The 25,548-nt window shown below is 42.4% G+C and overlaps 1 protein-coding gene across 1 annotated transcript in view; it reads right to left on the bottom strand.

Moving 5' to 3' along the window:
• Positions 1 to 25,548, bottom strand: part of PALLD (palladin, cytoskeletal associated protein) — a 358,283-nt gene that overhangs the window by 26,101 nt on the left and 306,634 nt on the right. Inside the window, exons 11-15 of the mRNA XM_084856416.1 lie at positions 21,148 to 21,807; positions 12,046 to 12,181; positions 9,553 to 9,654; positions 7,045 to 7,092; positions 5,780 to 6,001 (exon numbers count right to left, since the gene is read on the bottom strand). Of these exons, the coding sequence (XP_084712542.1) occupies positions 5,780 to 6,001; positions 7,045 to 7,092; positions 9,553 to 9,654; positions 12,046 to 12,181; positions 21,148 to 21,807 (1,168 nt within the window). The remainder of the gene's footprint in view (positions 1 to 5,779; positions 6,002 to 7,044; positions 7,093 to 9,552; positions 9,655 to 12,045; positions 12,182 to 21,147; positions 21,808 to 25,548) is intronic.

Genomic DNA, 25,548 nt, shown 5'->3' with positions numbered 1-25,548 from the left:
GAGGATTTCTGGGGAGGAGGTGGAGAGTACAGGTGGTGGGGAATTTGATGTCGGTGGTGGGTCAGGCACCAGTGAGAAGCCTCAGTAAAGGCCTGGGGGGGGGGGGGGCTCAGGCTGTGCACCCTGCACTAGACTAAAACAGAACAAAGCCGTAGCTTCGTCTGTAAAGTAACACATGCTTTGGGGACTTGGATGTGCCAAAGCCAATTGCTACAAAAACAGGTTTAGGGTGAACGGTCTATGGGCCACTACTAAATAAAGAAATGGAATGTAAAAAGAAAAAACAGGGTTAGGAACCACTAGGCTGCAATGATCTCAAACAGCTGTGAACAAATCAGTGAATTCCATTCTTGCTTTTAAAAAAAGAGAGAGATGCATTGTAAACAGTGACTTTTCTCTAGATGGGACTCTAGACTTCCTGCCACATCCTGCTCAGGTAGCATGCCATCGCAGCTGTTAAATGATTGAGGTTTGATGGCGTATAGGATAGTATCCAATGTTAGTCCTACTTAAGTAGACCCACTGAAATGAATTGTTATGTTAGTCATGACTAACTTATGTCCCATTAATTTCAGTGAGTCTACTCTAAGTAGGACTAACATTGGATACTACCCATAGTTTTCATCTAGGCGTCAGAGTAAGTCAGTCACTTCAGTTCCTGCCTATCAGATATTATGAGCAGTAGAGCTCCTTTAGTTCAACACTGTTATGTAGAGAAATTCAAACATGTTCATATAACCAATGGGTGTATACTGAATGCATCTGCTGGTGGAGAATCATGTCAGGCCCTGCATCTGACCTACACAAGTTTGATAGACAGAAGAGACTGAACATATATAGGCTTCTCTGTGCAATCCAAGATCCTGCTTTTTCCAGGCTTCCCAACTGTGTGTAGATTTTGTATGCGCATAGGGCTGGTTCCAATAACCTACAAAAAGCATGTAGGCTGGGGGGCCGGGCAGGGCATGATGCCCTGATCTCACTCCTACTCAATGAATGTTCATTATGCACACACTAGTCACATGAACAGGTCTCATGCAATGCTTTGGTGACCAGAAGCCAATAGTGGATATACTGATACTTTTTCTATAAATATTTTTGCTACTCATAAAAACTATGTTGCTATGTGTGAAACCAGGGGTTAAGTTAATCTAGGAAGTCTGCATAAAAAAGGCCACTACCCATTCAGCCTTTAGCCATCAGTGAATGTTCCTTACTGTCCTTCTCTGTCATGGTTTCCTCACCAGATATTGCTGCCCAAGATTTATTTGCATCGAGACTAACATCTGCACATTGGTTTATTAGTGCAGAATACATTTGCTGCTTACGATTACTTTGAAACATTACCAATAACTATGAAATATAGAAAGAAATGGCTGCTTTCATTTAGAAAGTACTGGACAGGGCCTGAAAACAAATTTTTCCCCTTATCCACTATATATACAAAGTTACATTTGTTTGAATTCTGGACCAATCCTAAGAACTTGTAGCATCATCAAGTATAAATAATTAGAGAGGGATGTATCTAACGTCTTCAACAACTCTCTGCCAGAGAACATGATGTTATGTGTACAGGAAGATACAGCAACAGCAGAGATGTTTGGAATAGGGGCTGTTAATCACTGGTAGTAGAAAGTAAAGCAGGATTTTCCATCGTACTAGACCCGTGTGGACCCCAGTTGTACAAAATGACCTGACAAACCAAGCAATCCTCTCACAGTATTAGTTACCTCTTTTAATGAGTGAGTGACTGAATGAGGTTACAGGGCTACATTCTTGACTGTATCAGATGTTCGTGGATGAAGAGGCTGTGTAGGAAAAACTCACAGAAAGATCTTTAGTCTTGGGGGAATGTGTGTGAATGATGCTGGTGAAAGAGCTTTCAAGGAGTGGGACAACAAGGGCAGTATCCAATGGTACTCCTACTCAGAGTAAACCAACTGAAGTGAATGGACCTAGTTTACATAGGACTACCATTGGATACTGCCCCAAGACATGATTAAGAGAACTTGTTCATTCTCAAGATTTCTGGAACCTTCAGCCAAGTAGGTTTAAGACAATCAACCACTCTTAAGGAATGCTACTGTATAATTACATTTCCAAGTAAGAAGTAAAATAGCAGGGACGATCTGAAGTTATTAGAAGATTCCAACAGCTAATTCTGCCAAGTCCTTCTTTCCTGGTGCTTGATAACCACCTGTTAGTTACTTAGATGCACAAAATAAGGGTACACCTTTAAATCCTAACAATATCTGCTCAACTAGGAGTATTTATTGGGGTACCCACATCCATGTAAGGGTCTCACATCTTGACAAAGGCTGCATGCCAGTGCAGAGGGGAAAGAAAGATTTAATTTTTCCCAGTAGTCAGTTATTTCTCTTCCTAATGCATGTATGTGCAGGACTGCAAAATATTTATATTGCCAACAAAAGGCTTGTTAATGTGTTCTCATATGCTGACACAACTTTAATGTTTCAAATAAAAAGTTATGTTATCGTTTATAAACCTCTAGGTCTTAGCAAAGGCATAATTGCAAAAATAAGTTTGAACTTGCACACTTCACAGATGTCATAATGTTACCTGACAGATGTTGGTCTTGTAAGAGCCAGTAATTGTTTTATAACACACTTCTTTCATTACAGAATCAGGCGGCTTGCCAGGAACTAAGCAAGTACGGATACATTAAGTTGTATATACCTGGTGTCCTAGATTAACATGACTATAAAGTAGCAAAATGCTTCCAAGTATGGCTTTTTAACTTTTAATTCTGTTGTGTAATAATTAATATGTAATTGCCAATTCCTTCACCTTGGCCAAAAGCTATATATGGTCAAAATGTTGTTCTTCTGGGAAGTTGTGATTATCCCATGTCACTGCCACATGCTGCCTTTATTTAAAACAGGTAAGATTTTAGGAGTTTTGATGTTAAAACTTCAGACACCTTAACTTAGTTGAAAAGAATTTTGGAGAAAACATGGATTCTCACTTTAAAATGTCAAAAACTACATTTTAAAATTCTGAAAGTCAAGAGTTTCGACGTCTACACATTCACCCTTTGAGATGGATTTCTGCTATGTGCGTGCAGATGCATGTGAATGTTAAACTTTTGATAGTGAGACTTGAGACAGAGTGAAAAAAAATAGGATTTGCACCTCAATATCAAATTCTGAATTTTCTAAAATCAAAACATTGATATCAACTATTTAAAATGGGGCATATTTTCAATGGCCTGATCTTGAGTTTGCTCCCACAGGCAGGAGTGTCACTTGAGTGGAGTTCTGTTCATGGTTCCTGATAGGGGAAGTGGGAGAGGTGGCTTTCATTGGTTCTCTCTTACCTCTGCAGCCTCCTGTGCCCCTGAAAATCTGTTCTGGTGGGCTGGGGGAACCTCTGGAATGGGGGGGGTGCTGCTGCAGAGAGAGGGAGGACTCAACAAAAATTGCCTCCCCCCGTTCTGTGAGCTGGTTCCTTCCATTCACAGATGCCTTGTTAGGATCCAAGCCAATATATGCACAATTATATTTCAATCTATAGTTAGAAATGTAATGGTAATGATAAAAGAAAGTGTCTGCCTTGTGTTACTCTGCCATCCATTCATTCCAAGTCCAGCAAATCTTGCAGAATTTTGAAAGATTTATCCTCCTTTCCCCTCTTGTGGAAAGATCTATTGGGGTAAACTGCTTTGGTTCCCTACTCCATTCTGTAATCTGTCTTTTCTTCGACAACAATGTACCTTCTCTGTGTATGGTCAATCGCTCTGTATTGATAGTTTTGTTGTTATGCATGTTGAAAAAGTTAAAATAAGAATGCTTTTAAAAAGGGAGATAGGCAAAGATCACCACAGGTCCCTCAGTACTACCCATATATCATTTAGAAGACATAAAATCATTTCCTGAAATGACTTCATGAATGCAGACTTGGGTGGGGATGGGGGATCTTGTATCAGAACTGATTATTCACATGTTATCCAAAGCTGAATCTGGGAGCAAGACCTGACAAGAACTTGAGATGCTGTTAATTGATCCATTAAGAGTCATCCTGTGCCGAAACATTACGCTGCAGAGTGACCTCAGGCTAAGGGTAAAACCTTAGGAACTACAGGAACAAGGAAGTTAAAGGAAGCATGTGATGTCATTTAGTTAGCATTTTGAAGACATGGATGTTTAATTACACATGTTGATCACATATAATATGGCATGGTCTCTGACCTGACCACAACCTCCCACTGGTGCTCCTACCAGTAATCAAGCAAAGGCAGCAGCAGAAGCTTCTCTTGTCCTTCTAGAGAGGGCAAGGGCTGAATGGACTGTACTAACTAGAAAGACATCACAGCTGTAGGCAAGACAAAAGAGACTGACCATCTCCATGGCAAGCCATTCTCAACAAGTAGGCTAAAAGTAGAAATAAAATGGGTCAAGCATGCAAAATTTCTCTGCTACATAAGACTCTTGGTTCTGATATTTGGAGCAACCTAGGGAGAATAATTGGCCCCAGTTCCTGGACCAAGAAATACTTGGAACAGTCAGTCTTGGGAAAAGAAATGTGAATGTTCTCAGGACCATGATAGTAGCCTGAGGAGTCCTTGGCTTTTATGCTTTTGCCTGGGCTTGAGATTCTAGCTGTAACTCTCCATTGCTATGAACCCAGCTGATGCCAATAAAAGCCTACAGGAGGGAAAAGCCCAAATTCATAGGCTTAATTAGCACTCTACAGAAATTCCCAACAGGATAGATGTCCTTGTTAAGTAAATAGTTAATTAGTTGAATTATGTACTGAAGAAGGGTATTTGTAGGGGAAAGCAATATATAAGTTAAAATTGTTATGTAACAGAGACATTGTATCATGCTCCAAGGATATGACTGAAGTATGCTATAGACCCTTAAATGGGCTTTTTAAAGTTGTGCATGATATGATCCCTAAATGTGGGGCTGCTGACAACAAGGAGGTTTATCTTGAGACAGCCAATGCTCCATGAGGCCAACTGGACTTTTGCTATAAACCACCCTGATTTGGGATCCTTGAAGAAGAAGAAACAAGACTGTGCAAAGTAAGAGAGTGTATCATTCTTTGGTGACCACCAACCTCCAGCCAATGCTTGGAGTCCTGGTCATCCATTGGGGTTTACAGGCCTGGACCATATAAACTTATTGTTAGTTTGTTTTGCTGTGTGCGTATGAAGAATGGCTGAGATGAACTAACCATATGTCAAGCCTGTCGCATCAGATTAGGATAGAAGCATTTTATTGCTTTACAACCAACTTGTCTGAGTTTCTACACCAGCCTTCCCAACCAGCATGCTAGGAGTTGTAGTCCAATACATCTGAAGGGAGCCAGGTTGGGGAAGGCTGTTCTATACCTTTAATAAAAGATCCTGGGTGGTCAGTTCTAACCAGAAGAACTGAGTGATACCTGTTGGGAGAGCTCCAAAAGGAAATCCTCACAGGCTTAAATCCCCTTTTCAAGCAGAATGCCTCATCTTTCAGTTCCACAGAGCTCTGAGGAAAGCTTCAATGGCACATATGATGGGGTGCGAAAACTTCAGTTATTCATGTGGCCACATGACACAGCCACCTTGCTGTGAGCTGAATGCTGGCCATATGCTCAAGTTTAGCTATCACACACCCAAGAGGTTGTGTGAATGGGCCCCATTCTAACCAAACTGGGAAAGCACAACAAATGCATTTGACTGACTCTCCAAAAGAGAAATGGCCCATGCCAATGTAGGGGAAAGCCCACTGATACCTCGTGTGTTCCTCCAAGGTGGTTTCGTTACTCTCACCTTTGGGGCTGGATTTCCAGACACTCTGCATGTAAAGGTGACTGGCATTCCTTCGAATATCTTGTAATGTTTCAGCTTCATCTCAAAATATGGTGCCATGCTGTTATCGAGGGGATCTTCTCCATGCTCCACCTCATCGTCAGACTCTTCTACAGGAGATCGTTCTAACCGAAATTCAATCTCACTGATCAGTCTCTGCTCAAAGCTGGAGACTTTGTATTCCTACCAAACAAAAAGAGCTCAAGTTAATCCCAGCTTTATCGAATAAGAAGATTGATAGCATCATAAATAACTCCATTGTCTACACTGTTTACATTATATATTATATTATATTATATTATATTATATTATATAGATCAATAACAAAATCCATTATAATTGCATACAAAGAAGGAAACTGCATTATATAAAACAAAACATTAAAATTTCTGTTCCAAATGAGTTTCTTATGAAACTATGATCACACACAATAAAATGTGGACACACACAATAAGGGTTGGATTTCAAGTATTGTAAAATTTCTCCCCCAGACTGCCAATTCCCTCATTTCCCAAATTCTGCAGTTGAATTAGTTTTTTTCCCCTTGAAAATAGAGGTAAACAATGGGTAAAAACAGACAGTAACCATGTGGTAGACCAGGGGTGAAAAACATGTGGCCTTCCAGATATTACTGGACTGCAGTTCCCATCATGCCTCACCACTGGGTATGCTGTGATGGAAGTTGCAGTCCAACAACATCTGGAGGGCCCATGTTCACCATCCCTGTGTAAGATACTTGAAAATGTATTGCATTTTCTACTGTGTGGAGAGAGGGTCATCTGGAGACTTGAGCCCCATACCATAACTTCAGTGTTAGTGTTGTCCAGCAGTGGGAAGGCACGGTATATGGTAACTGGACTTACCATATTGCTGGAGCTGAAGACAACCATCTCTTCAGATTCATAGAGTTAATACATAGTTAACTTTTAAACTGCAATTGGTGGCTTCCATCCAATATGAGTTAGAGATGGAATTAACAAAGAACTTTGCTAGACATCATGGTTTTCACACAACAAATAAGTCTCTCCTGCAAGAACTGCTGTAGCCACAGGGAACTTACTGTATATCACAGCAAAGCTTTAAAATATTGTGAATGTTAAAGAATTATGCACAACAAAGAAAGAGATCAATTGTTAATTTCTGGAAACAGCTTTGTAAAGCCAGAGAAGGAAAAGACAACAAGAGGTCAGAGGACAGCAAACCAAGAAAGAAGAAGAAAGTGAAACCTTTTGAACATCCTCTGGAGTCGCTACAGAAGCATCAGAGCCAGTTCCCTGTAAAGGAACAAAAGAAGATGGACACTGGAAGTAAGAGGCGTAAGAAGACTGTCTCAGAGAACTCTTGTCTCAGAATTTACTACATAGGTAAAAGGACCTTTCCAGTGCTGGCACCCCATCTGTGGAATGCCCTCCCCAGAGAGACTTGCCTGGCACCTATATTATGGTCTTTCTGGCACCAGTTGAAGAACTTTTTATTCTTCCAGGCATTTTAAAAACAGTTTTTAGTGCTTTTAGATTGGGGGTGGACAACTATGGTCCAGGGGCCATTTTCACCCCTAAACCCTAATGGGAGCTGTACCCTTCCCCCAGTGAGTGCCAAAAATGGGAAAAAATAAAAAATGAAAACAAAATGGCATCTGTGGCTACAAACAAGCATCCCCCCCCCCCAATTTGGCCCTTCTTATTAGATCTGGACACCACTTGTTATGGGTCATGACAGGGGCTGCACTTTATTTTGCTGCTGGTTTTACTTTGGTTATGTGCTATAGGGTTTTTACTCTTTGTTGCTGGCATTATCTTGTTTTTATTATGTGCTGTTTTTAATTCATTGTTTATTGTTTGTATTTATATTCTTAATGTATTTATTGTACACTACCCAGAGAACTTGGGTTATTGGGCAGTGTAAAAGTGGAATCAGTTAATCAATCAATCAATCAATCAGTAGATGACTGGTCAGAATACCCATTTCAACAAAACTTAGAAATGGTTTTGTTAGGTTTTAAAAATCTACTTTTTGTTTCACTTCTGAACTTCTGCAGATTGCTTACAGAAAAAACAAAAAAGCATCTCAGGATACAGCAGCTGCATTTTATTTTCAGACAGTGAAGGATCAGAGCAATAGAATGAGCTAGAATGGGAACAGATGTTAAAAGTGCCCTTCCACCTCATCCTGTGGGCAAGGAAACACTGCAATTCTGCACTACAATTGCTTCTAAAATATTACACATGTCTTTGGCTAAATCACCCTTAGTTTATATGACTCTATTCTCTTGTAAGGCCAAATTCCAACAGCACATTTTTGCAGACATAAAAGTAATCATGCATCTGTCTATATGATTAAACATAATTGTCCTGACCCAAATAACTCTCCGCCAGCAGAAAGAATCTGGGCACCCCATAAAACCTTCCATTTCTACTTTAAGTTGACCAATTCAGTTGATTTAACTGATGAGCCTACATCCTTGTTTCCTCTGTTAAGGCTTTCAGCATATTTCCTATTCAAGGCTTGGGACTTCCATCAGTTTATTATTATTTTATGTTTTAAAGGCTGACTGTCTCCCCAGCCTATTGTGCTCCTGAAGCACAAGAGTGCTTTTATAGCTGTTTAACATGGAATGGCACAATGAATTCCTTCCTGTGCATACAAGTCACGGGAGGGAAGCCCAGAGGGAATCATGGAGCCCTTTCCTCACATTCTCAGACCTCAACCCAGGAGAAATAACACTGAGCACACCGCCTTGCCCCTGGCCATTGCCTTCCATGGAATGGCCATCTGCAACTCCCATTCCAGCGGCCCCTGACATAAAGGCTACTCATGTTCCAAGTAATGCTGAGCAGCTCACAGGACTATATGTGCAGGAGAAGCGCATCATGGCCAAAGAGTGGCCAACACCAGCATTGCTATCTGCTCCCCCACTTCAGCAGTGCCCTGCTGTTGAGACTTTTGCATAAAACAAATAAACAAACTCAATTTAGTTCTTTGATGATTATCTACTCTCCCTTTCCAGTGCTGGAGTGTGTGTTTTTTTAAACAGGGCAAACAACAGTATGGGTGTCCCACTGCAACAAAGACTATCCACACCCAATCAATTATGTGTGGACTTGACATCATGCCATTATGAGATCTACAGAAAACTGAGGCACATATCAACTTTGATTGATCTAGTCAAACCAGGGGTGTTAAACCTCCTTCAGCTGAACCAAATTCCATTTTTGAGAAGCAATCCGAAGCAGCATTCCAGTGGTGGGTGGGGCCAGAATACACCCACCCCCAGCACACTGCTGCCAGTAACAAAGCTTTAGGAGAGGCATTTCAACCTCTGAGAATGAGGGATAAAATTGCAAAAAGCTGGGAAACTACCAAATGATCAGTGGTCATGGGGAAAAGGGCTGTCACCATCTGGAGACCCCAGGAGCACTGGATTTAGATGCCAGACCTGAGGTTCTGCACCCCTTGACTAAACCCTCAGGCCTACCTATTTTTCCTTCAGTCCACAGGCTTGCATACCGAACTCTACTTGGGCAGGAAGGACATGAGGAGGGAAGCATGAAGCACCCCTCTTTCCACAGCAGCCCACCCTACAAGCCAACCATCCATTCAGGCATGACTCCATTTTCTGCAAAAAGGCGTTGTCTTCACCAGGCCTCAGAAACAAAATAAAAACAGGTGTAGAGAGAACCAAGTGAAAGAAAATGGATGTTTTATTATGCGAACAGAAAGCTACAGAGCAGCACCTGTCCTGCCAGTTCTTCTTCTGACTCTTGAACATTAAAGACTGTTGCAGCGCTGTCAGCACCTAGGAGTCGGCGAGCCATCTTCTCCTCATACGTTAACTTCTAAACCAAAAAAAGATAAAGAGATGTTTGCATCGCTTCCTGATGAGCAGATAGACTACACACTATACACAAAACAATGATGTGGTTTCAATAACAAATTTTGACGATACCCCCCACCCCATGTAACAAATTAGCTTCTTGGACAGTATTTTCCAAACTTCTGCTAGATGAAGCACCTTTTTCCCCTGAACAAAACTGGAGGCACACTTCATCCTTAGAACCCCAAAGCAAATGTCCTTTTAGAGCAGTCTTCTCCATCTTAGTGCTCCCCAAATGTTTTGGACTTCACTGTCCATCAGCCCAAGCAATAATGGCTAATGGTCAGGAATACTGGGAGTTGTCATCCAAAATGTCTGGAGAGAACCAGGTTGAAGAAAGCTGCTTTAGGGTGTGTACGGGAAGGCCACTCCCTAAGTTTTTTGCATGAGACACAGACCTGTGCACACCCCAACACTACAAAGCCATCATGACCACCATCAACAAATCTTTACAATGGATTGTATCCAAAGGTTCCTTCTGTTGGAGGAAGACTTCTTCTGGCACAGGAAGGAAATCTCTGGACCTAGCCCACTATAAGCAAAGTTCATTTTGTTTATTTCCACTTTTCGCTCTATGATGAGCTTTACTCTATACTTCATTTTTTTAAAAAATGTATTCCACCAAACCAAAAACAAACTTACTTGAAGTATTTTTATTTTTAAATAGTTAACATATGCACTACCAGAGTGAGGACTCCAAAGGAGACATAAGAAAAAATGGATTTAAGTAGCTAATACGAAAAAAAAAATATGGTTCTAAGTAGTCCATGTAATACTAATTTTCTTTCCTGTTATAAAATTATCCATCAAAAATATAAAAGGTACGAACTATAAGCCATGTGAAAATTTCAGATGAATAATTCAGGTGAACTACAAACTACAGTTGAAAATGTATGGCTATAGTTTATAAGTTGCTGAATATATGGAATTTTCATTCCTGGCAAGCATCCTAGAAACACACTCAATAGTTCTTATATGCAGATACTAGACTGCAGCCGTATCTGAGCTATATAACTTACTTAGTTTGTATCACTCACAACAGACATGCCTCCTCACTGCAACCTCCATATTAATGGTATTGAACAGATGGAAAATATGCATATTTATTGTAATTTAAACCTTTTTGTTAAAAGCACAAGAAGTAATCTTTAATTCCCTGCAGGTTCAAATAAAGGTAATCAGGAATGGATATATAAGTTAAGAAGAAAGTGTTTCTTAGCACCTATTCATCTTCATTTTCTAGCCCTGCTGGCAGCATTAGGTGAATTCCCTTAATAGCCTGCAGTTTAATAGTCCCTTAATAGTTTTCAGCACCCGAGTTAAAGGGATAGGAGATAGCTAGGGATAGGAGGATCAAGGATACTCAAGCTCACTGAAATTCTCTGAACTCCAATTTGCCTGCCTCCAGGTTTTGTTTGCAACCTGTTTTTCTTTTCATTCAAATGGGAAAAGTGCACACTTAAAATGGGAAAAGTGCGCAATTTCTGTCCATGTTTTCCAAAACTGCACTTTCCCTCCATTGACAAGAGTGTGAAAATGTGTATTTTTTTAAAATCCACATTTTACAGTGCACATTTTTTTTTAAAAAAGTGTATTTTTCAAACATGTTCACAAGTCTGGGAACGTGTGAACCTTTTCTGAAAAATGCTGTCCCATTTGCATTCACTTTCGCAGCAGCACATGAGGCAAATTCTGATGATTTGCGAACTGACTTGAAGTTCTTATACATCCCTAGTGATAGCAAAGTGACTGAGGAATGCAAGAACCATTAAAAACGAATGGAAGATGGCAATGCATATTCAAGCGTAAGTCTCTCCCAGACTTAAACCTGAGAATTAAAAACAGGAAGCAAGTCTTCCTGCACACTTGATATGGCCGTGCTCAGAGACAAGATAAAGGGACAGATGTATCATTTGTGTGATCTAAGAATTGTGGCTTGGATGCAAAGATCCTGCTGCACATGTGAAGGAAAGGAAATGCAAGGCAGCGCCGCTTGCATAGAGGAATGTTGCCAATCTCTCCCCAGCCCTCTGCACCCTGTCAAAAGCCACTCTAGAAGGTTCCTCAATCTGGAATGAATGTTCAGGAAGTAGTAGAGGTTTGTAGACATGGGCGTGTGTGGAAACTGGCTTGTGCAGAAGGATCTTTGGACCCAGGTCTGTATTTTGAAGTTATTTCCCCCATTCTTATTTCATATTGAATAAGACAGAATACAATGTAATATAAAATTGAAGTCCACATGAATTCCAGAACTTTGGATTCTTTCCAAACTTAGACAGATTTAAGAAAATAGTTCAGAATACTGCTCCAAGTGCTATGCCTAATGCACTCCTTGGATTTTGCAGTTACGTACTGGTTGGCCATTGTTCAACAGGTCTTCCTTGAAACGAAGCTTTCTTTCCAGGTCCTGGATAACAGCATCTTTTGTGCCCTGAATTTCTTCGTCAGATGCAATCCTGGCAGTTCTACCTGTTTTCTTTGGAAACCCCCTGCAAAGAAAATACAGATCATTTACAGACAGTATGGATGCTATATATAGAGACAGTAGTTGCAGAAATCATCATCTGAATGGGAGTGTTAACATTTATTATCAACACAGCATTACTCATAATTATATAATGGTATAATACAATGCATAACTAACTTATGGAATTTATTACCACATAACACAATGATGGCAAGTAACAATGATGGCGCCTAAGAAACCATATACTCCATCATCAAACAGGTTTCATCTTAAGAGGACAACTAGATAACAAGTTGGAACCTGTAACAAAATATTGCACTGTGGGGGTGCTGCTGTTTTGGGTTTGAAACAGTCCATTCCCCCTGCCCCCATTTTTTGGGGGGTTCCCAAAAGTGTATGGCATTGATATTAATGTTTATAATTTATACAATTACGTTTATAATTTTATGCTTTGTATTTCCAATTATTATTCATAATATATTGCAATTTATTCTTTGTTGAAGATGCAAGCCTTTTCCTGTAATTCATATACATACATTTTCAACAAAAACATTATTAAAACAGTGGATTACAATCTTTGTGGAGAATACATCTATCAAAGGCTACTACCCTTGATAGCTAAATGGAACCTCCATGTTCACAGATAGTATACCTCTGAATACCATTGCTGGGAGGAAGAAAACAGCAGGGAAAGCTATTGCTATCATGAAAGCTTGTGGGCTTTCTAAGGGTATATGTTTTCCCACAGTGGGAAACACGTTGCTGATCTAGATCAGGGGTCTCCAACCCTTTTAGGCCTGTGGGCACATTTGGCATTTTGATAAAAAGTGACCTAGGCAACACCACAAATTGGCTGTAGGGGGGGTGGGGGAAGCAATCACAAAAGTGACAGGAGCGCCCCCCCCCGTTTGTGTGTGCGCGCATGATTGTGCAACCCTGTGCGTGTGCTACTCACTCTGGCTTCTCTCTCTCTCTTTCTTCATATTTCTCTCTGTCACTCTCTGTCTCTGTCTCTCTCTGTCTCCTCTTTCCTTCCTTCCATTAGCTTACATAGGGAGGGGAAAAAGTGGTCCCTGCCGAAAAATGGCTGGAGGGAGTGCAGAGTCCATTGGCTTGAATAGGATACACTGGCTTGAATAGGAAAATCCCCTCCCCAGCCATAAATTGGCTGGAGGGTGGGGCAAGGTAATGCTGTTGCCATAAGGGTCCTTGATGGGGGTGGTGGACTTCACCCCCCCTCCAGCTGTTTTTTTTGGCAGGGAGGACTTTCCATCCCCTATACAAGTAAATGGAAGAGTTGCTCCATTCACTTGCAGAGGGGGGAAACAGCTTGGCAGGCACCTCAGCCTGGCTCACGGGTGGAGTGGCACCTGCGGGAGCTGCGCTGGAGACTCCTGATCTAGACAGATCCTCATGGTACAGCACAGTTCTTTCTAATGTTCTTCGTATCTAACATGGACTCCGAAAATGCTTCCCAAGCCTTTTTTTTTACCAACCCAAAAGGCAAAAACATTTTTAAAAATTCACAGGGAAAATAAGAAAACCAGGTTTTCACCCATTGGTGCAATCCACCAAGCATTGCTGTAATTAATTAATTATTGCGATAGGAATCATACAGGGGCTAGGGGTTATGGAGCAGCAGAGCTTCATGGATTGTGCCTGCTGGATATAATTCAAAACATATCAAAAATAATAAATAAGCCCATTAAAAAAGCAAACTCATATTAATTTCCATCGAGCATGAGGCTCCTTTAAAACACAGCACAAGAAGATTCTGCAGAGTCTGCAGAGACTATGTGCATAGGCCTCTAGCCAGGTTGGTAAGCCAAAAACAGCAAAACATTGGCTGGTGCCCTACTGAGGGACTCTAAGTAAAGAAGCTGGAATGCTCTTCCCTCTCTCCAACACACTACAACATACACATCATGGCATTATTTCGCTGAGATGGACAGTAAGTCACTTGTTATTAAAAAAAAAACACACCCTTTTTCATGCAGCTGTAGCAATCACTTGGAAATAGAAGCAGATAAAAAGCATATGGAAAATAAACCTTTCCAGATACAACCACTTATCAAGATAGAACAAGTCAGTCCTTCTGGCTACTGCACAGCCTTCAGAGCGCCTCCAAACCTCCCTTGAAGTCAAATTTCTGGTCAATGCTTATTCAGGAGTAGTCTACAGCACATGTGGATTAGAAATGGGGCATGGGGCATCTGAACAAAGATCTGCTTCTGTCCTTCAAAATTTGGGGAGTCTTTAATTAAACACAGGCCCTAGTGTCAGAAAATGAAGAACTAAATTTCGGAAGATCATAAAGAAGATTCCATGAACAGAAAGTGAAGTGATGTTATGCATACATGTTATTGTACTAACCTTGGATAACTCTAGTATTGATCTGCACAGCATATGTCTATGACAGCCTTCCCCAACCGGGCGCCTTCCAGATGTGTTGGACTACAACTCTCTTTATCTCTAGCCAGCATGGTCGATTGCCTTGGTGGCTGGAGATTATGGGATCTCTAGTCCAGCACATCTGGAAGCCACCAGGCTGGCCTATACCAATCACATTTCCTGAGTTTACTGAGAAGCAGTGATTTCAGAGCACCCTAAATAAAGCCTTTGCTCAGCCAAGATTTTGACCTACCCTTAGGATTCCCTTCCAGAATTGGACTTAATAGGAGTAACTGGGACCGAAGACACAAAAGTTCTTTATGCCTTGCTTCCTTCAAATGCCTATGGGCTTCTTCTACATAGCAAGCTCTTGATGCTCCGGAAATGCATCCAGAAACATTTATGAGGGATGAGGACACCTACTGAGGGATGAGCACCACAGAAACAAAGAACTAGAAAAAGTAACAACAGCCCCCCCCCCCCCGACACATCAGGAGCATGAGAAGGATGTTAGGTCCACAGCCACCCAAATTGCAGTCACTGGAGGCAGAATGTTCTGTACCAGTCATGGCTCACAAAATATAGACTAGGAAGAGATCAAGAGCTCACATGTCCTCTTGCAATGTTCACGTTAGCTGCAATCCAATATACACAGAGGTGGTGGTGGTTGGGGATTATTGAAGCTTGGAGATCCTACCATAGCTAAAAAAGGATTTGGGCACAATAGGCTGCATTACTGGACTGAAATCATTATTTGTAATTTCATGTAAGTGCCCACATTTATGACAAATGTCTTTCCTATTGCAAACAAGCCCTTTTCACTTAAATGTGAGATACCCTTCACAATGAACAGCTCAGCAGCAACAGTATAGAGTAGGGGGCAGCCTGGTGTCCTCCAAATGTGTTGGACTACAACCCCCATAAGCCCCAGCCAGCATCACCAATTGCCAAGAATAGGAGGAGTTGTAGTCTAAATCATCTAGAGGGCACCAGGTTGCCCTCTATCCCTGATAGAGATATATAGCCTTCCTTTGATATTTCTCATAAGCATCTTTGATCAATGAAAATAAATTAGAAAAGCAGTGAATAGTTGATGACTCTGTAGTTACTGAAGCAAAATCAAATTCAAAAAAGCCCATTTGGATGAGACAACCAGCTGCATCTACTCAGGTAAAAGCAAAAAAGCCCTGCGACACTGTTTTCCCTGTAACATCCTTAAACTTCTCAATTCCCAGAGATCTTTACAGTTTGATTCACTACTTTGAAGAACATGGAAACAGCAATTAAATTTAACATCAGCAATAAAGAAAAAATATTTTATGGTAATTTTGGAACGTGTAAACAACGTTAATTCAAAAGCCATGTTTTCTTTTTAAGTTTCAGAGGCCTTTATGAAACTTGGTGCCTGCTATGCCTATTCAAGGCCATTACCGCTAGCAATTCTGTACACAGCAGCATTCTCTGTGAGCGTCCAGATTAACAGTACCAAAGAACAAGCACAATCAACCCTGGGTAAACCCTGCTTAAGTCTCCCTCTTTCAAGCTGACATACCCATATGCTGAAAATACATTTTTTTCCCCCTCAACTTTGAAAGGAATTCCAGTCTGGCCATGGACAGATGACTAATTCTACACTCTCTTTCTAGTGGTTATGTACTGTATATTTGCAGTGCCTCCCTATAAGCCAGCTGTGCTTTCAGGCGCACCCATGCGATTCCATGAATGTAAATAAAAGGAGAATTCAGGTTTCCCTTTAGAGACAAGTAAAAGCTGGGCTTTTGCAAGCAGAAAGGAAAAAGCTGAGCCAGTTTTGGTTTCTGCTACATGGTTCTTTCCATGGTTCTAATGATCTGAAGATATCTAGAGGCTAGACCCACCTATGCATCTGGTGGCTGAAATGGATACAGTCAATTTAAGCGAGAAAAATTAGTCATGACTCATGAAAGCCTGCATTTTGCCCTTTGATGCAACTTAAAAAAGCATTCAATATCTTCTAATTCTCAGGTGGGCAGAAAGGAGATTTCCAGATGTTTTGGACTTCAACCCCCAGGATTCCTGACCACTGGCCACACTGGTAGGGGCTTCTGGAAGTCCAAAACATCTGGAATCCTGTTCTAATTCAAAGCACTCAGACCCACAGCAAAGGTAATTGGAAGGAACAGGAAGCAGGGATGCATGCAGGATAGGATAAGAACTAGAAGGAGAAATTAGGAATGGCAGTAGTTAAGGATAACTTGGCTATGGGCAAGGAGCATGGAGGCCTGAAAAGGAAGGGGGCAATCCAAATCCTACCTCCTTAAAAAGGAACAACATACCACAAACCAGCTGGCCTCCAAACTCTGCCTAGGCCTCTCAGGGAGCTTCAGAGGGGGAATGGAGAGGTGTCCTTAGGACAAACTATGTTTGCATGGCCGCTAAGAAGGTTCATGCAAGAAGAGGATGTGGTGGGTGTCCCAGGCCTGGGTCTCTGTAGGGGATCAGTTGCTGAGCTGCTGCCCACCAGCCTGGCCCCCAGCAGATCTTCCACTGTCTGCCAGTACAGGCCCTTCCCACAAAGCCTGGCTGTGACCTGGGGCATGCTGATCATGTTGTGTGCTGGGCATCCATGTTGTGACACTCAGCTGCATCAGAGGAGGAGGAGGAAGACGAAGAGGGGGGAGTCTGTCAGCCCCTTGAACCTCACCCCCCACTCAGAGTGAGACGTGGGCATCCTGTGAAAGGGGCATGTGCTGTTGTTTTTGGTGGGGAACCACTTGAGTGGAGCACCTGATGTGCAGAGGCTGGCTTTCTTTTGGAAGTGCTGGCAGCTGTGGCTGGATACCAGCAGAGTGGGGACAGAAGATAGCAGGAGCGGATAGCAAGGAGGACCAAACAAGCGGGGGCCGCTCTCAGCACATGCAGAGAGCAGCAAAATAAAAGAAGGTGGCCATATTGTCAAAGGAGTCCTTGGAAGGCATGGGTGTATTCAGGATGTTTCACTTTTTGTTCTGAAAGAACAGTGTACTATAATACCAATGCTTGCTTGTGAGGTGTGCTTTTGGTTTGATCGGTACTTTTGTTTGTTAGTAGCCTTATGCAGGTATTCAGCCTGCTCACTTGAGGGCTAGAAGTGGTGGTGGGGATGTGGGTGTGCATGCAAATCCTGCTCCCAACATCCCATCCACTCAGTCCTTGACCTTCCTGTGTTGAGCAGGAAAGTCTGAAAGAGTGGGTGGGTTTCTACTCGCATTCGCTTGGACTTGAATGGAAACCTCCGAGCAATTGAGAACCTTAATAAAGCAGGGCTCCTGAACACACAAAAGTATCTACTTGCATTCAAATGAGGATAGAAGCCACCTTCAGATCTTTTGCCTCAATATGGGATGGCTGGGGACATTGGGGCTGGGGGTTAGTGCTGAAACACTTCCACATCGATAATGCTGTCAGTGGGATGTACTGTGCTGAACGTTACTTTTGTACTGATCTGGCTGTCATCTTATAAGAAGCCTCTCCCTACCATACCATTGGACTACAACTACCATCACCCCCATCCACTGTGGCAATGTCATGGGTGATGGGAATTGTAGTCCAGCATCATCTGGGGACCCAAGGGTGGGAAAGGCTGTTCTATAGGCTGAGTTGCTCCATGTCCCAGAGAGAGATGAGCCCTGCTCTAATTTGAGAGGCAACTGTGGGGAAACACTTTGATGTCATAGCTTTTTACACTCACTTTTTCCTATGGAACACTTGTGGTGAATTCCAGGTGACTAATAAACACAGTTCTACCCCAAACCTCAAAACAATGGTAGCTCAATCCCCCACTAGTGATGCAATATCCTGTATGTATGAAATAGATGTGGAGGAAACTTGGCTGCAGGCAGATATCCTATTCACTGCTGATTTCCTCCTGAATCCCATCCATCCATAGGGAAAGTCATCCCCCCTTCCAGTTCCATAACAGACTGGAATTAAGCATTTTAAAGAAGGGAGCTAGAAAGGTGAAGAGATGGTTTGACTATAGATTGGTATTTGGGGATATTTTAATTGGGATTCATTAAAGACAGAGAGGAATGGGGATTTTCCCTTTCACCTCCCCTGTAACCATCTAGGCTGCAATCCTATACCTACGTACCTGGGAGTACGCACCACTGAACTTGGACACTGCTGGTGCCTTGTTTTGGAAAGGATTGAGCGTGTGTGTGTGTGTGTGTGTATATATATATATATATATATATATATATACACACACACACACACACACACACACATACATACACACACAGAGACAGAGAAATTGCAGCCTCCCTGGGTAGCACAAATAAACAAATCAACTGTTTTATCTAGTAGCCAGAGAGAGGAATTGATGCTAGAAAATAATTAGGTAGAATACATGGTTGCAAGTCTATGTATGTAATATATATGCATAAGCAGCAGTTTTTGCTGGTAGATCATGGGTGGGGTGGAGGGCCCAACCAATGTACAGTCTATGGGGCCCAAAAAAGTCCCTGCATCTTTGCCAAGCTGCTATACAGATCTCTGTGGAGGGGAAGGGGGCTGGATGCTACAGGAATTTTACCACGGATTGCCAGAGCCCACTAATCGATGCATTTTACTTCCAATTCCCCTAACATACACAATGCTTAATGCTGAGTGCTGAAATGGTGTTTATTATGTAGCCAGGTTGCCATTTCAAAATGTTTTCTGTATGCAGTAAACAAACCTTTGGCAGGACAGATTTTGATTAGATTTTTTTAAAGGTTCTGGAATGGCTAAATCCATATGTTGGCAAACTAGCACCTTAAAGCTATCCAACTGGAAGATGTTCACTTGAACAATGATGGCTTAGGCAGTGCTGCCAAATCCACAGCCTACAGAGGCCTCTAATTCACAACGATGAATTTCCTTTGGGTTGAAATGTCTATGCGATATTTATTGCTCATGTTCCCATGCCACACGTTCACAAACAAATGTTATTGAGCCTTGATTGAGAGCTCTATAAAATTCTGATTTCATGGAAATCAAGATATCTCCTCTGGCTTCAGCTGAGGAAGGGATTCCATTCTTCTACTTGTATATAGGAAGCTGGCATCCATTATCCTTAACGTTCACTATACCTATGGAGGACGTGTTTGCTATTATGTCCCCAGATTCTGTACCAGCTGGAAACAGCCACTAGGAAGTAAGGAGAAGGGCAGCACTCCTTAGCTTCTGACCTTTAAGCAACAGGTCCCAGCTGAACAATGCTAGGAGTGTGGGAAGAGCTGAGGGTAATGAACAAGAGTGAAAGGAAAGGCCTGACCAGGAGCAGAATGCAATGCAGTATCAAAGGAAGCTCACAGGGGACTCTGTCTCTGCTAAGGTTCAGAAACAATTAACAAAATCCTTCCTGGTTAAGTTTTCTACACTTCCCACGAAATATCCAGTACCAACTAGTGCCAGAAAAAGAATGCTGGGACCATAGATGTACTCCAGTGTAACAACGTTCATAAAAATGATGTTCTTGTGGACATACTTAGCTGAATCCTTTATCAGTAAGGGCAGAAATATGGATTATACTGGCAAGCAGGTCTTCCCCAAATACATGTCTGCCAATTCATGTGAATGCAGTGGTAGGGGTGCATTTACAGTGGAGAACTGTTGAACAAGAGAGAAGGTTCTCCATTTGATTACTCTTGCCCGCAAAGCCCCGACCAGGCTTTGGGGCCTCACAGCAGTGCTTCTCAGAGCCTAGTTAGGGGGAAAACAGTAAAAACAAACAAACAAAGCAAACAGCTTCGCAGGGTGATTTGTAGTGGAGAATCCATAGATGTACCTTCTGCTACTTACCTACACATGCCCCTAACTTCCCCCCAATATTATGAAGCAAGCATGAACTTGGCAATTCTGTATTCTATTTGTAATATAAAATTCCACCCTATGCTGCTGCCCACAGAAGGCCATTTCCCTTCAACAGCTATCAGCTGATTTTCAAAAGAACTGGTAATACTTACAAAGACCAGTATTCACGGCTGTCTGCATGCTAGCAGGAATGACCACTAGTGCAACAGGAAGCTAGCAGTTCTGAAAATAATTGGAAATGAGCTGAAATACTCATTTCCAGTATGGGGCAGGTCAGCGGAGCTCGCAGAAGGGAGCTCTGCTGACCTGTCATGATTCAGACACAAACATGTTGGCTCACTTCCAGGGTACCTTTGGAAAGCGCCGGCTTCCTGTTGTGGTCACAGTGGGTTCCTTGGGTGCAAAGGAAAGAATGGAGTCTCATCGAGACTACTGGATACTGCCCCTAGTACCTTCCCTTACTAGGAAGCTGGCCACACCATGCAAAATAAGGGCAGCATCCAGCAACCATGTGCATGAAAGAAAGGCTAATAGTTCAAAGGTGCCAGTGCTTGTCCCATAAGGGGAAGGGCATGAATACTGGCAGATGTCCATGAATGATGCATGTGTGCATCCAACATCTGAAATCATTGCCATACAGATGTGCTCTTAGATGTCATACTAGGAACACTAGGTTAACTACAAAGAAAAGAATGGAGTATCTTTAAAAGTATAGCTCTAAAATGTGAAACAAAGACTGAAAAATTATTTTTGAGAAGTTCACCAAATATTTAAACTTACGGAGGTGTGACACCTTTTGGAAGTCCTAGTGCATTAACAGAGACCGGAGGTGGCTGGGATGGTAGCATGGAGCTGAGGAAGGCTGCGGGGGACTGACTAGAGCTTGAAAATCTAGATGTTGGAGAAAGGCTGCGGGAAGGTGAGGGGACAGAGGTTGGGAGAGGAGGTGGTGGAGGAGGAGGCAGTGGAAAGGAATCAGCCACTGAAAAAGTAGATGTTGGACTAAACACAGGTGGAGGGGGTGGGGGTGGGGAAGGAGACCATGGGTACTCCCCCTCAGGAGAAAATGGCTGAGAGAAAGGGGGAACAGATGTTCTGCCAAATTGTTTCTGAGAAGCAGTAGGAGACATAGGGGATGGAAGGCTTGCTGTGGAAGATCCGGATGAAGGAGTCATGTAGCTTGAAGCAGGGCTGATGTTCTGTGCAGCAATGAACTGTTTAGGACGGGCATAGTTGAAGGAGCTGGATGACTGCATGGTGGGAGGAGAATGGGAGTTGAGAACGCTCATTTGCACAGGGGAAGTGGCAGCGTGGCTGGACTCAAGTTCTTGGACTGAAGGCGGAGGGGGGAACGTTGGAGACAACGGCTGATGACACCACTGGCCAGCTTCTTTTTCCAGTCGGATTTGGTTCTGCAATTGCTGAATTCTTAGAGGGTCCCTGTATTTAAAAACAAAAAGGAGAACATCAATTAGAGGAAATTTAATCTTGTTTTCAGTTTTGGGGGAAAAACCTCAAGAGAAATGCCAGTTTGATACTGTGCAGGAAAAAATATTGTGGCGCTACTACCATGGTTAACAGATTAAGAGCAGGGCACGGGTTCAGGTAACTATCCCATCAACCTATCCCCTCTCAAATGTAACTTTTCCCCACACTTCTTCCAATGGCATTACCCATAGTTAAGGGTTATGTCTGCACCAACCTACCAAGGTTCCCATTGTAACCAGGATTTGAAGCTGGTTTCCAAACCCTGATTCTGGTTAGTGGTAACCACCATGGTTAAGTATAGATGTAACCCCTGGCCATGGTTAAGGCCACAGGAAAGGTGTTGGGGGGGGCGGGGGGAGGCAGGAAGGATTTGCAAATGAGAATGGATGGGCAGATGGGAGAAGGTGTGCATAAACCTGCATTCCACTGCCAGGCTGTTCATCATGGGTAAAAAACAGGAGCATTACATCTGTAGCATATACTTCTATCTATGTATCAACAGGATCTTTTAAGCAAAAAACAGAAGGTGGCAATACACATAATATAACAAAAAGTAGGAAGTATTTAAATAGTTAATGCACAATAATGAAACAGTTAATTCCTGCACACCTATATGCCAAATATGAAAGGTAATCATCTCCTAGTCCAACATTCCAGGATATCTTTATCATAATGATAAAGTTCTTTCATTAGTGGGAAGAAATCTAACCTCATGAATTATTTTTAATGCCAAAAAGTGAATAAAACCCTGTCACAAAATAATGAGACACATGACAGAAAGCACCACCGCCAACACACACATCAGCCTTGCAACCCCCCACCCCACCCTGCAATCATTTACACACATCCCAGATGAACATAGTTGGTCTCTCTTTTGAGGAAACATGCAAAAGATTGCATTGGAAGACCACAAACATTACTAGTCTGCAAACATTTTTACTCGCCTGCTAGTAAGGAAGGCCAGAGCACTCCATGCCTCCGCCACTAGCCCACTTCATTTCTATGCTGTACACACAGAAGGGGGCTTCCTCTTCTCCATACCCAGCATGGAAACACAGCGAAGGAGACATGGAACATTCCTGTCACTCCTCCTGCAGCTCAACCACTCATCATAGGGATGCAATTCTGTGTCACCTATGGTAGCTAAGCATATGACTCAAAACAAGGTTGCACAACTTCAGACCCCAACTACAGAATAATTTCCCACTGATCTGTACCAAATTCTTCAGGGCTGAAAAAAGTGGCACAGAGATCTCTTATCTGCCAACCATTTGCCCCCGCCCCCCCAAGCTCCCTAAGGGTCAACCTACACATTACTTTAAAGACGTAGCTAGCAGCTACTCTTGTTATCTTCTTTGCTGAAAGGTAAGTGCTGGGGATCTGACCTGGATTGGGACCCTAATATGGTGGGGAGCGAGGAAGGAGGGCTTTAATCCTTTACCCCCCAGTGTAGTTCTGATCTGGATCAGGCCTCCTGCAGCTTCAACTTCCATTGCCAAAATGTGGTCCCCTGGCAAGCTATATTGCTAGCTATATCTTTAAAGTAACATGCATTTTAATCCCCAGTGTTCCCCAGAAGATGGAACTTTCTCGGAAAGTTGAAACCTCCCCTCCCTGCCTTCTGAGATGGGATTGCTAGGAAGTGGGGAGCTTAGAGACTCTCCCATCCTCCAGTGATCCCTTCTGAGATCGCTATTAGTGGTGGGGATATAGTGATCCCAACAGGCTCTCAGAGGATAAAACCTCTTCCCCCACCTCAGCTGACCCCAGACCCCTAATAGCAGCGCTGGAACAGTGGTCTTTTCCCCACATCCCACTGATCAGCTGGGCTGCAGGGAACAGTGGGTTGGGCTCCCCAGGGCTCAACAACCATATGGAGAGAGGCAGAAGGCCACATGCGGCCCATGGGCTGTTGGTTGCCCATCTCGGTATAGATGATGCTATACCATTTTCCATATTTATATGAGTATTTATAGCTGTTTTCTATAGTAAAAAAAAAGCTCCCCAATAGCTTGCAAAACAAAAAATACTATACAATCCAACCAAAATATACAATAAAACCAAAATATATAAAATTAGTATTAAAATGAAGAATTGAAAGACTGCCAGTATATATAAAAAACGCACATGCAATAGGTCAAGATTACAAGGTTTGCCTTATACAGTCTTCATGATGGTTTAGTAATGGCTCTGTATGCTACCAAGTTGATGTTTTGTCCTAAAGAAAATTCTCAGCCATGTTCTAATTTGATGTCTCTGCTTCTATTTGGGTGACTTGCAGTGATTTATTAAAGCTTATTTCTCTAAGCAAGGATTAAAGTAGATTCCCTCTTTTCCTTCTAAGATGGAGCACTTGGATATCAAATTTATATTATTTATAAAGGTACCTCAATAAATAAGAATGTGACAGCATTTTAACCTTAGCCCTCTTTAATCCTACACACATACACACGTACACAAACACACACACACACACACACACACACACACACACAGGCAGGAGGTGGTTACATATTGCCTAGCTCCACAAGTAATCTGAAAATGAACTTGTAATCAATACATATTATGAGTGGTATAATCAGTACCCCTATTTCTAATTTGGGTGCTCCACGTGTGGATGCACTGGGTATCCCGGATAGACCCAGCTGCCTCCGTGGGTGATTGAGAGCCTGGACAAAACTACCAAGAGTCATGGAATGCTGACTGCAGGAGGAGGAATCAGATTTTAGGATTATTCTCTTCATTGCAAAGATGGCACACAGTGCACACTAGCCCTTTTATGAAATACTATATGCATGTGCACACGCACACACATTCAAGGAGCAACAGCCACTCTGTTGTGGCAATGCTACATCCCCAGCCTCAGTCCAAGCAAAGAGCAGCTTTATCCTTGTGTGGTTTTATTGGAAGGTTCATCCATTTTCTTTACATGCTCTCTGTCACAGTTGGAAAAACCCAGAGCTGTCTCAATGTTCCAGATGCTGCTGTATTTCTTTTATCATTATGTGTACACACCTTTTCCAGTATATATTGGATATAAATATTTATAATGGGTGTGTGTGTGTGTGTGCGCGCGTGTATATACTGAGAGAGAGTGTGCACGCACATTTATCATACAGTGCAGCTGCCAGCTCTAAAATCTAGGCTTGCATATTGCCCTGCAAGTGAAATGTCATATAGTCAAAGTGGTAGAAATGGAGCAGCTAACTTTCAGTTAACAACCTGATTTAGATATTACAAAATACAGTCTTGCTCTATCAAGAAAAGAATTGGTTGTTCAAACAGGCACTGTTAAAAGTCCTGCAAACACAATCTCCTACCCCACCCTAAAACACACAGTTAAGGCCAGATTAACTTTGTTACATAGACTCATAGAATAGTAGGGTTGGAAGAGGCCTACAAGGCCATCAAGTCCAACCCCCTGCTCAATGCAGGAATCCAAGTCAGAGCATCCCCAACAGATGGCTGTCCAGCCTCGTCTTGAATGCCTCCAGTGTGGGACAGCCCACCACCTCCCTAGGGAATTGGTTCCATTGTCATATTGCTCTAACAGTCAGGAAGTTTTTCCCGATGTTCAGCAGGAATCTGGCTTCCTGTAACTTGAGCCCATTCTTCCGTGTCCTGCACTCTGGGATGATCAAGAAGAGATCCTGGCCTTCCTCTCTGTGACAACCTTTCAAGTCCTTGAAGAAC

The sequence above is a fragment of the Heloderma suspectum genome, chromosome 5 (genome assembly GCF_057233095.1).
Source record: "Heloderma suspectum isolate Gila_16-S chromosome 5, 16-S_ref, whole genome shotgun sequence".
Lineage (NCBI taxonomy): Eukaryota > Metazoa > Chordata > Lepidosauria > Squamata > Helodermatidae > Heloderma > Heloderma suspectum.
This window is presented reverse-complemented; position numbering and strand designations above follow the sequence as displayed.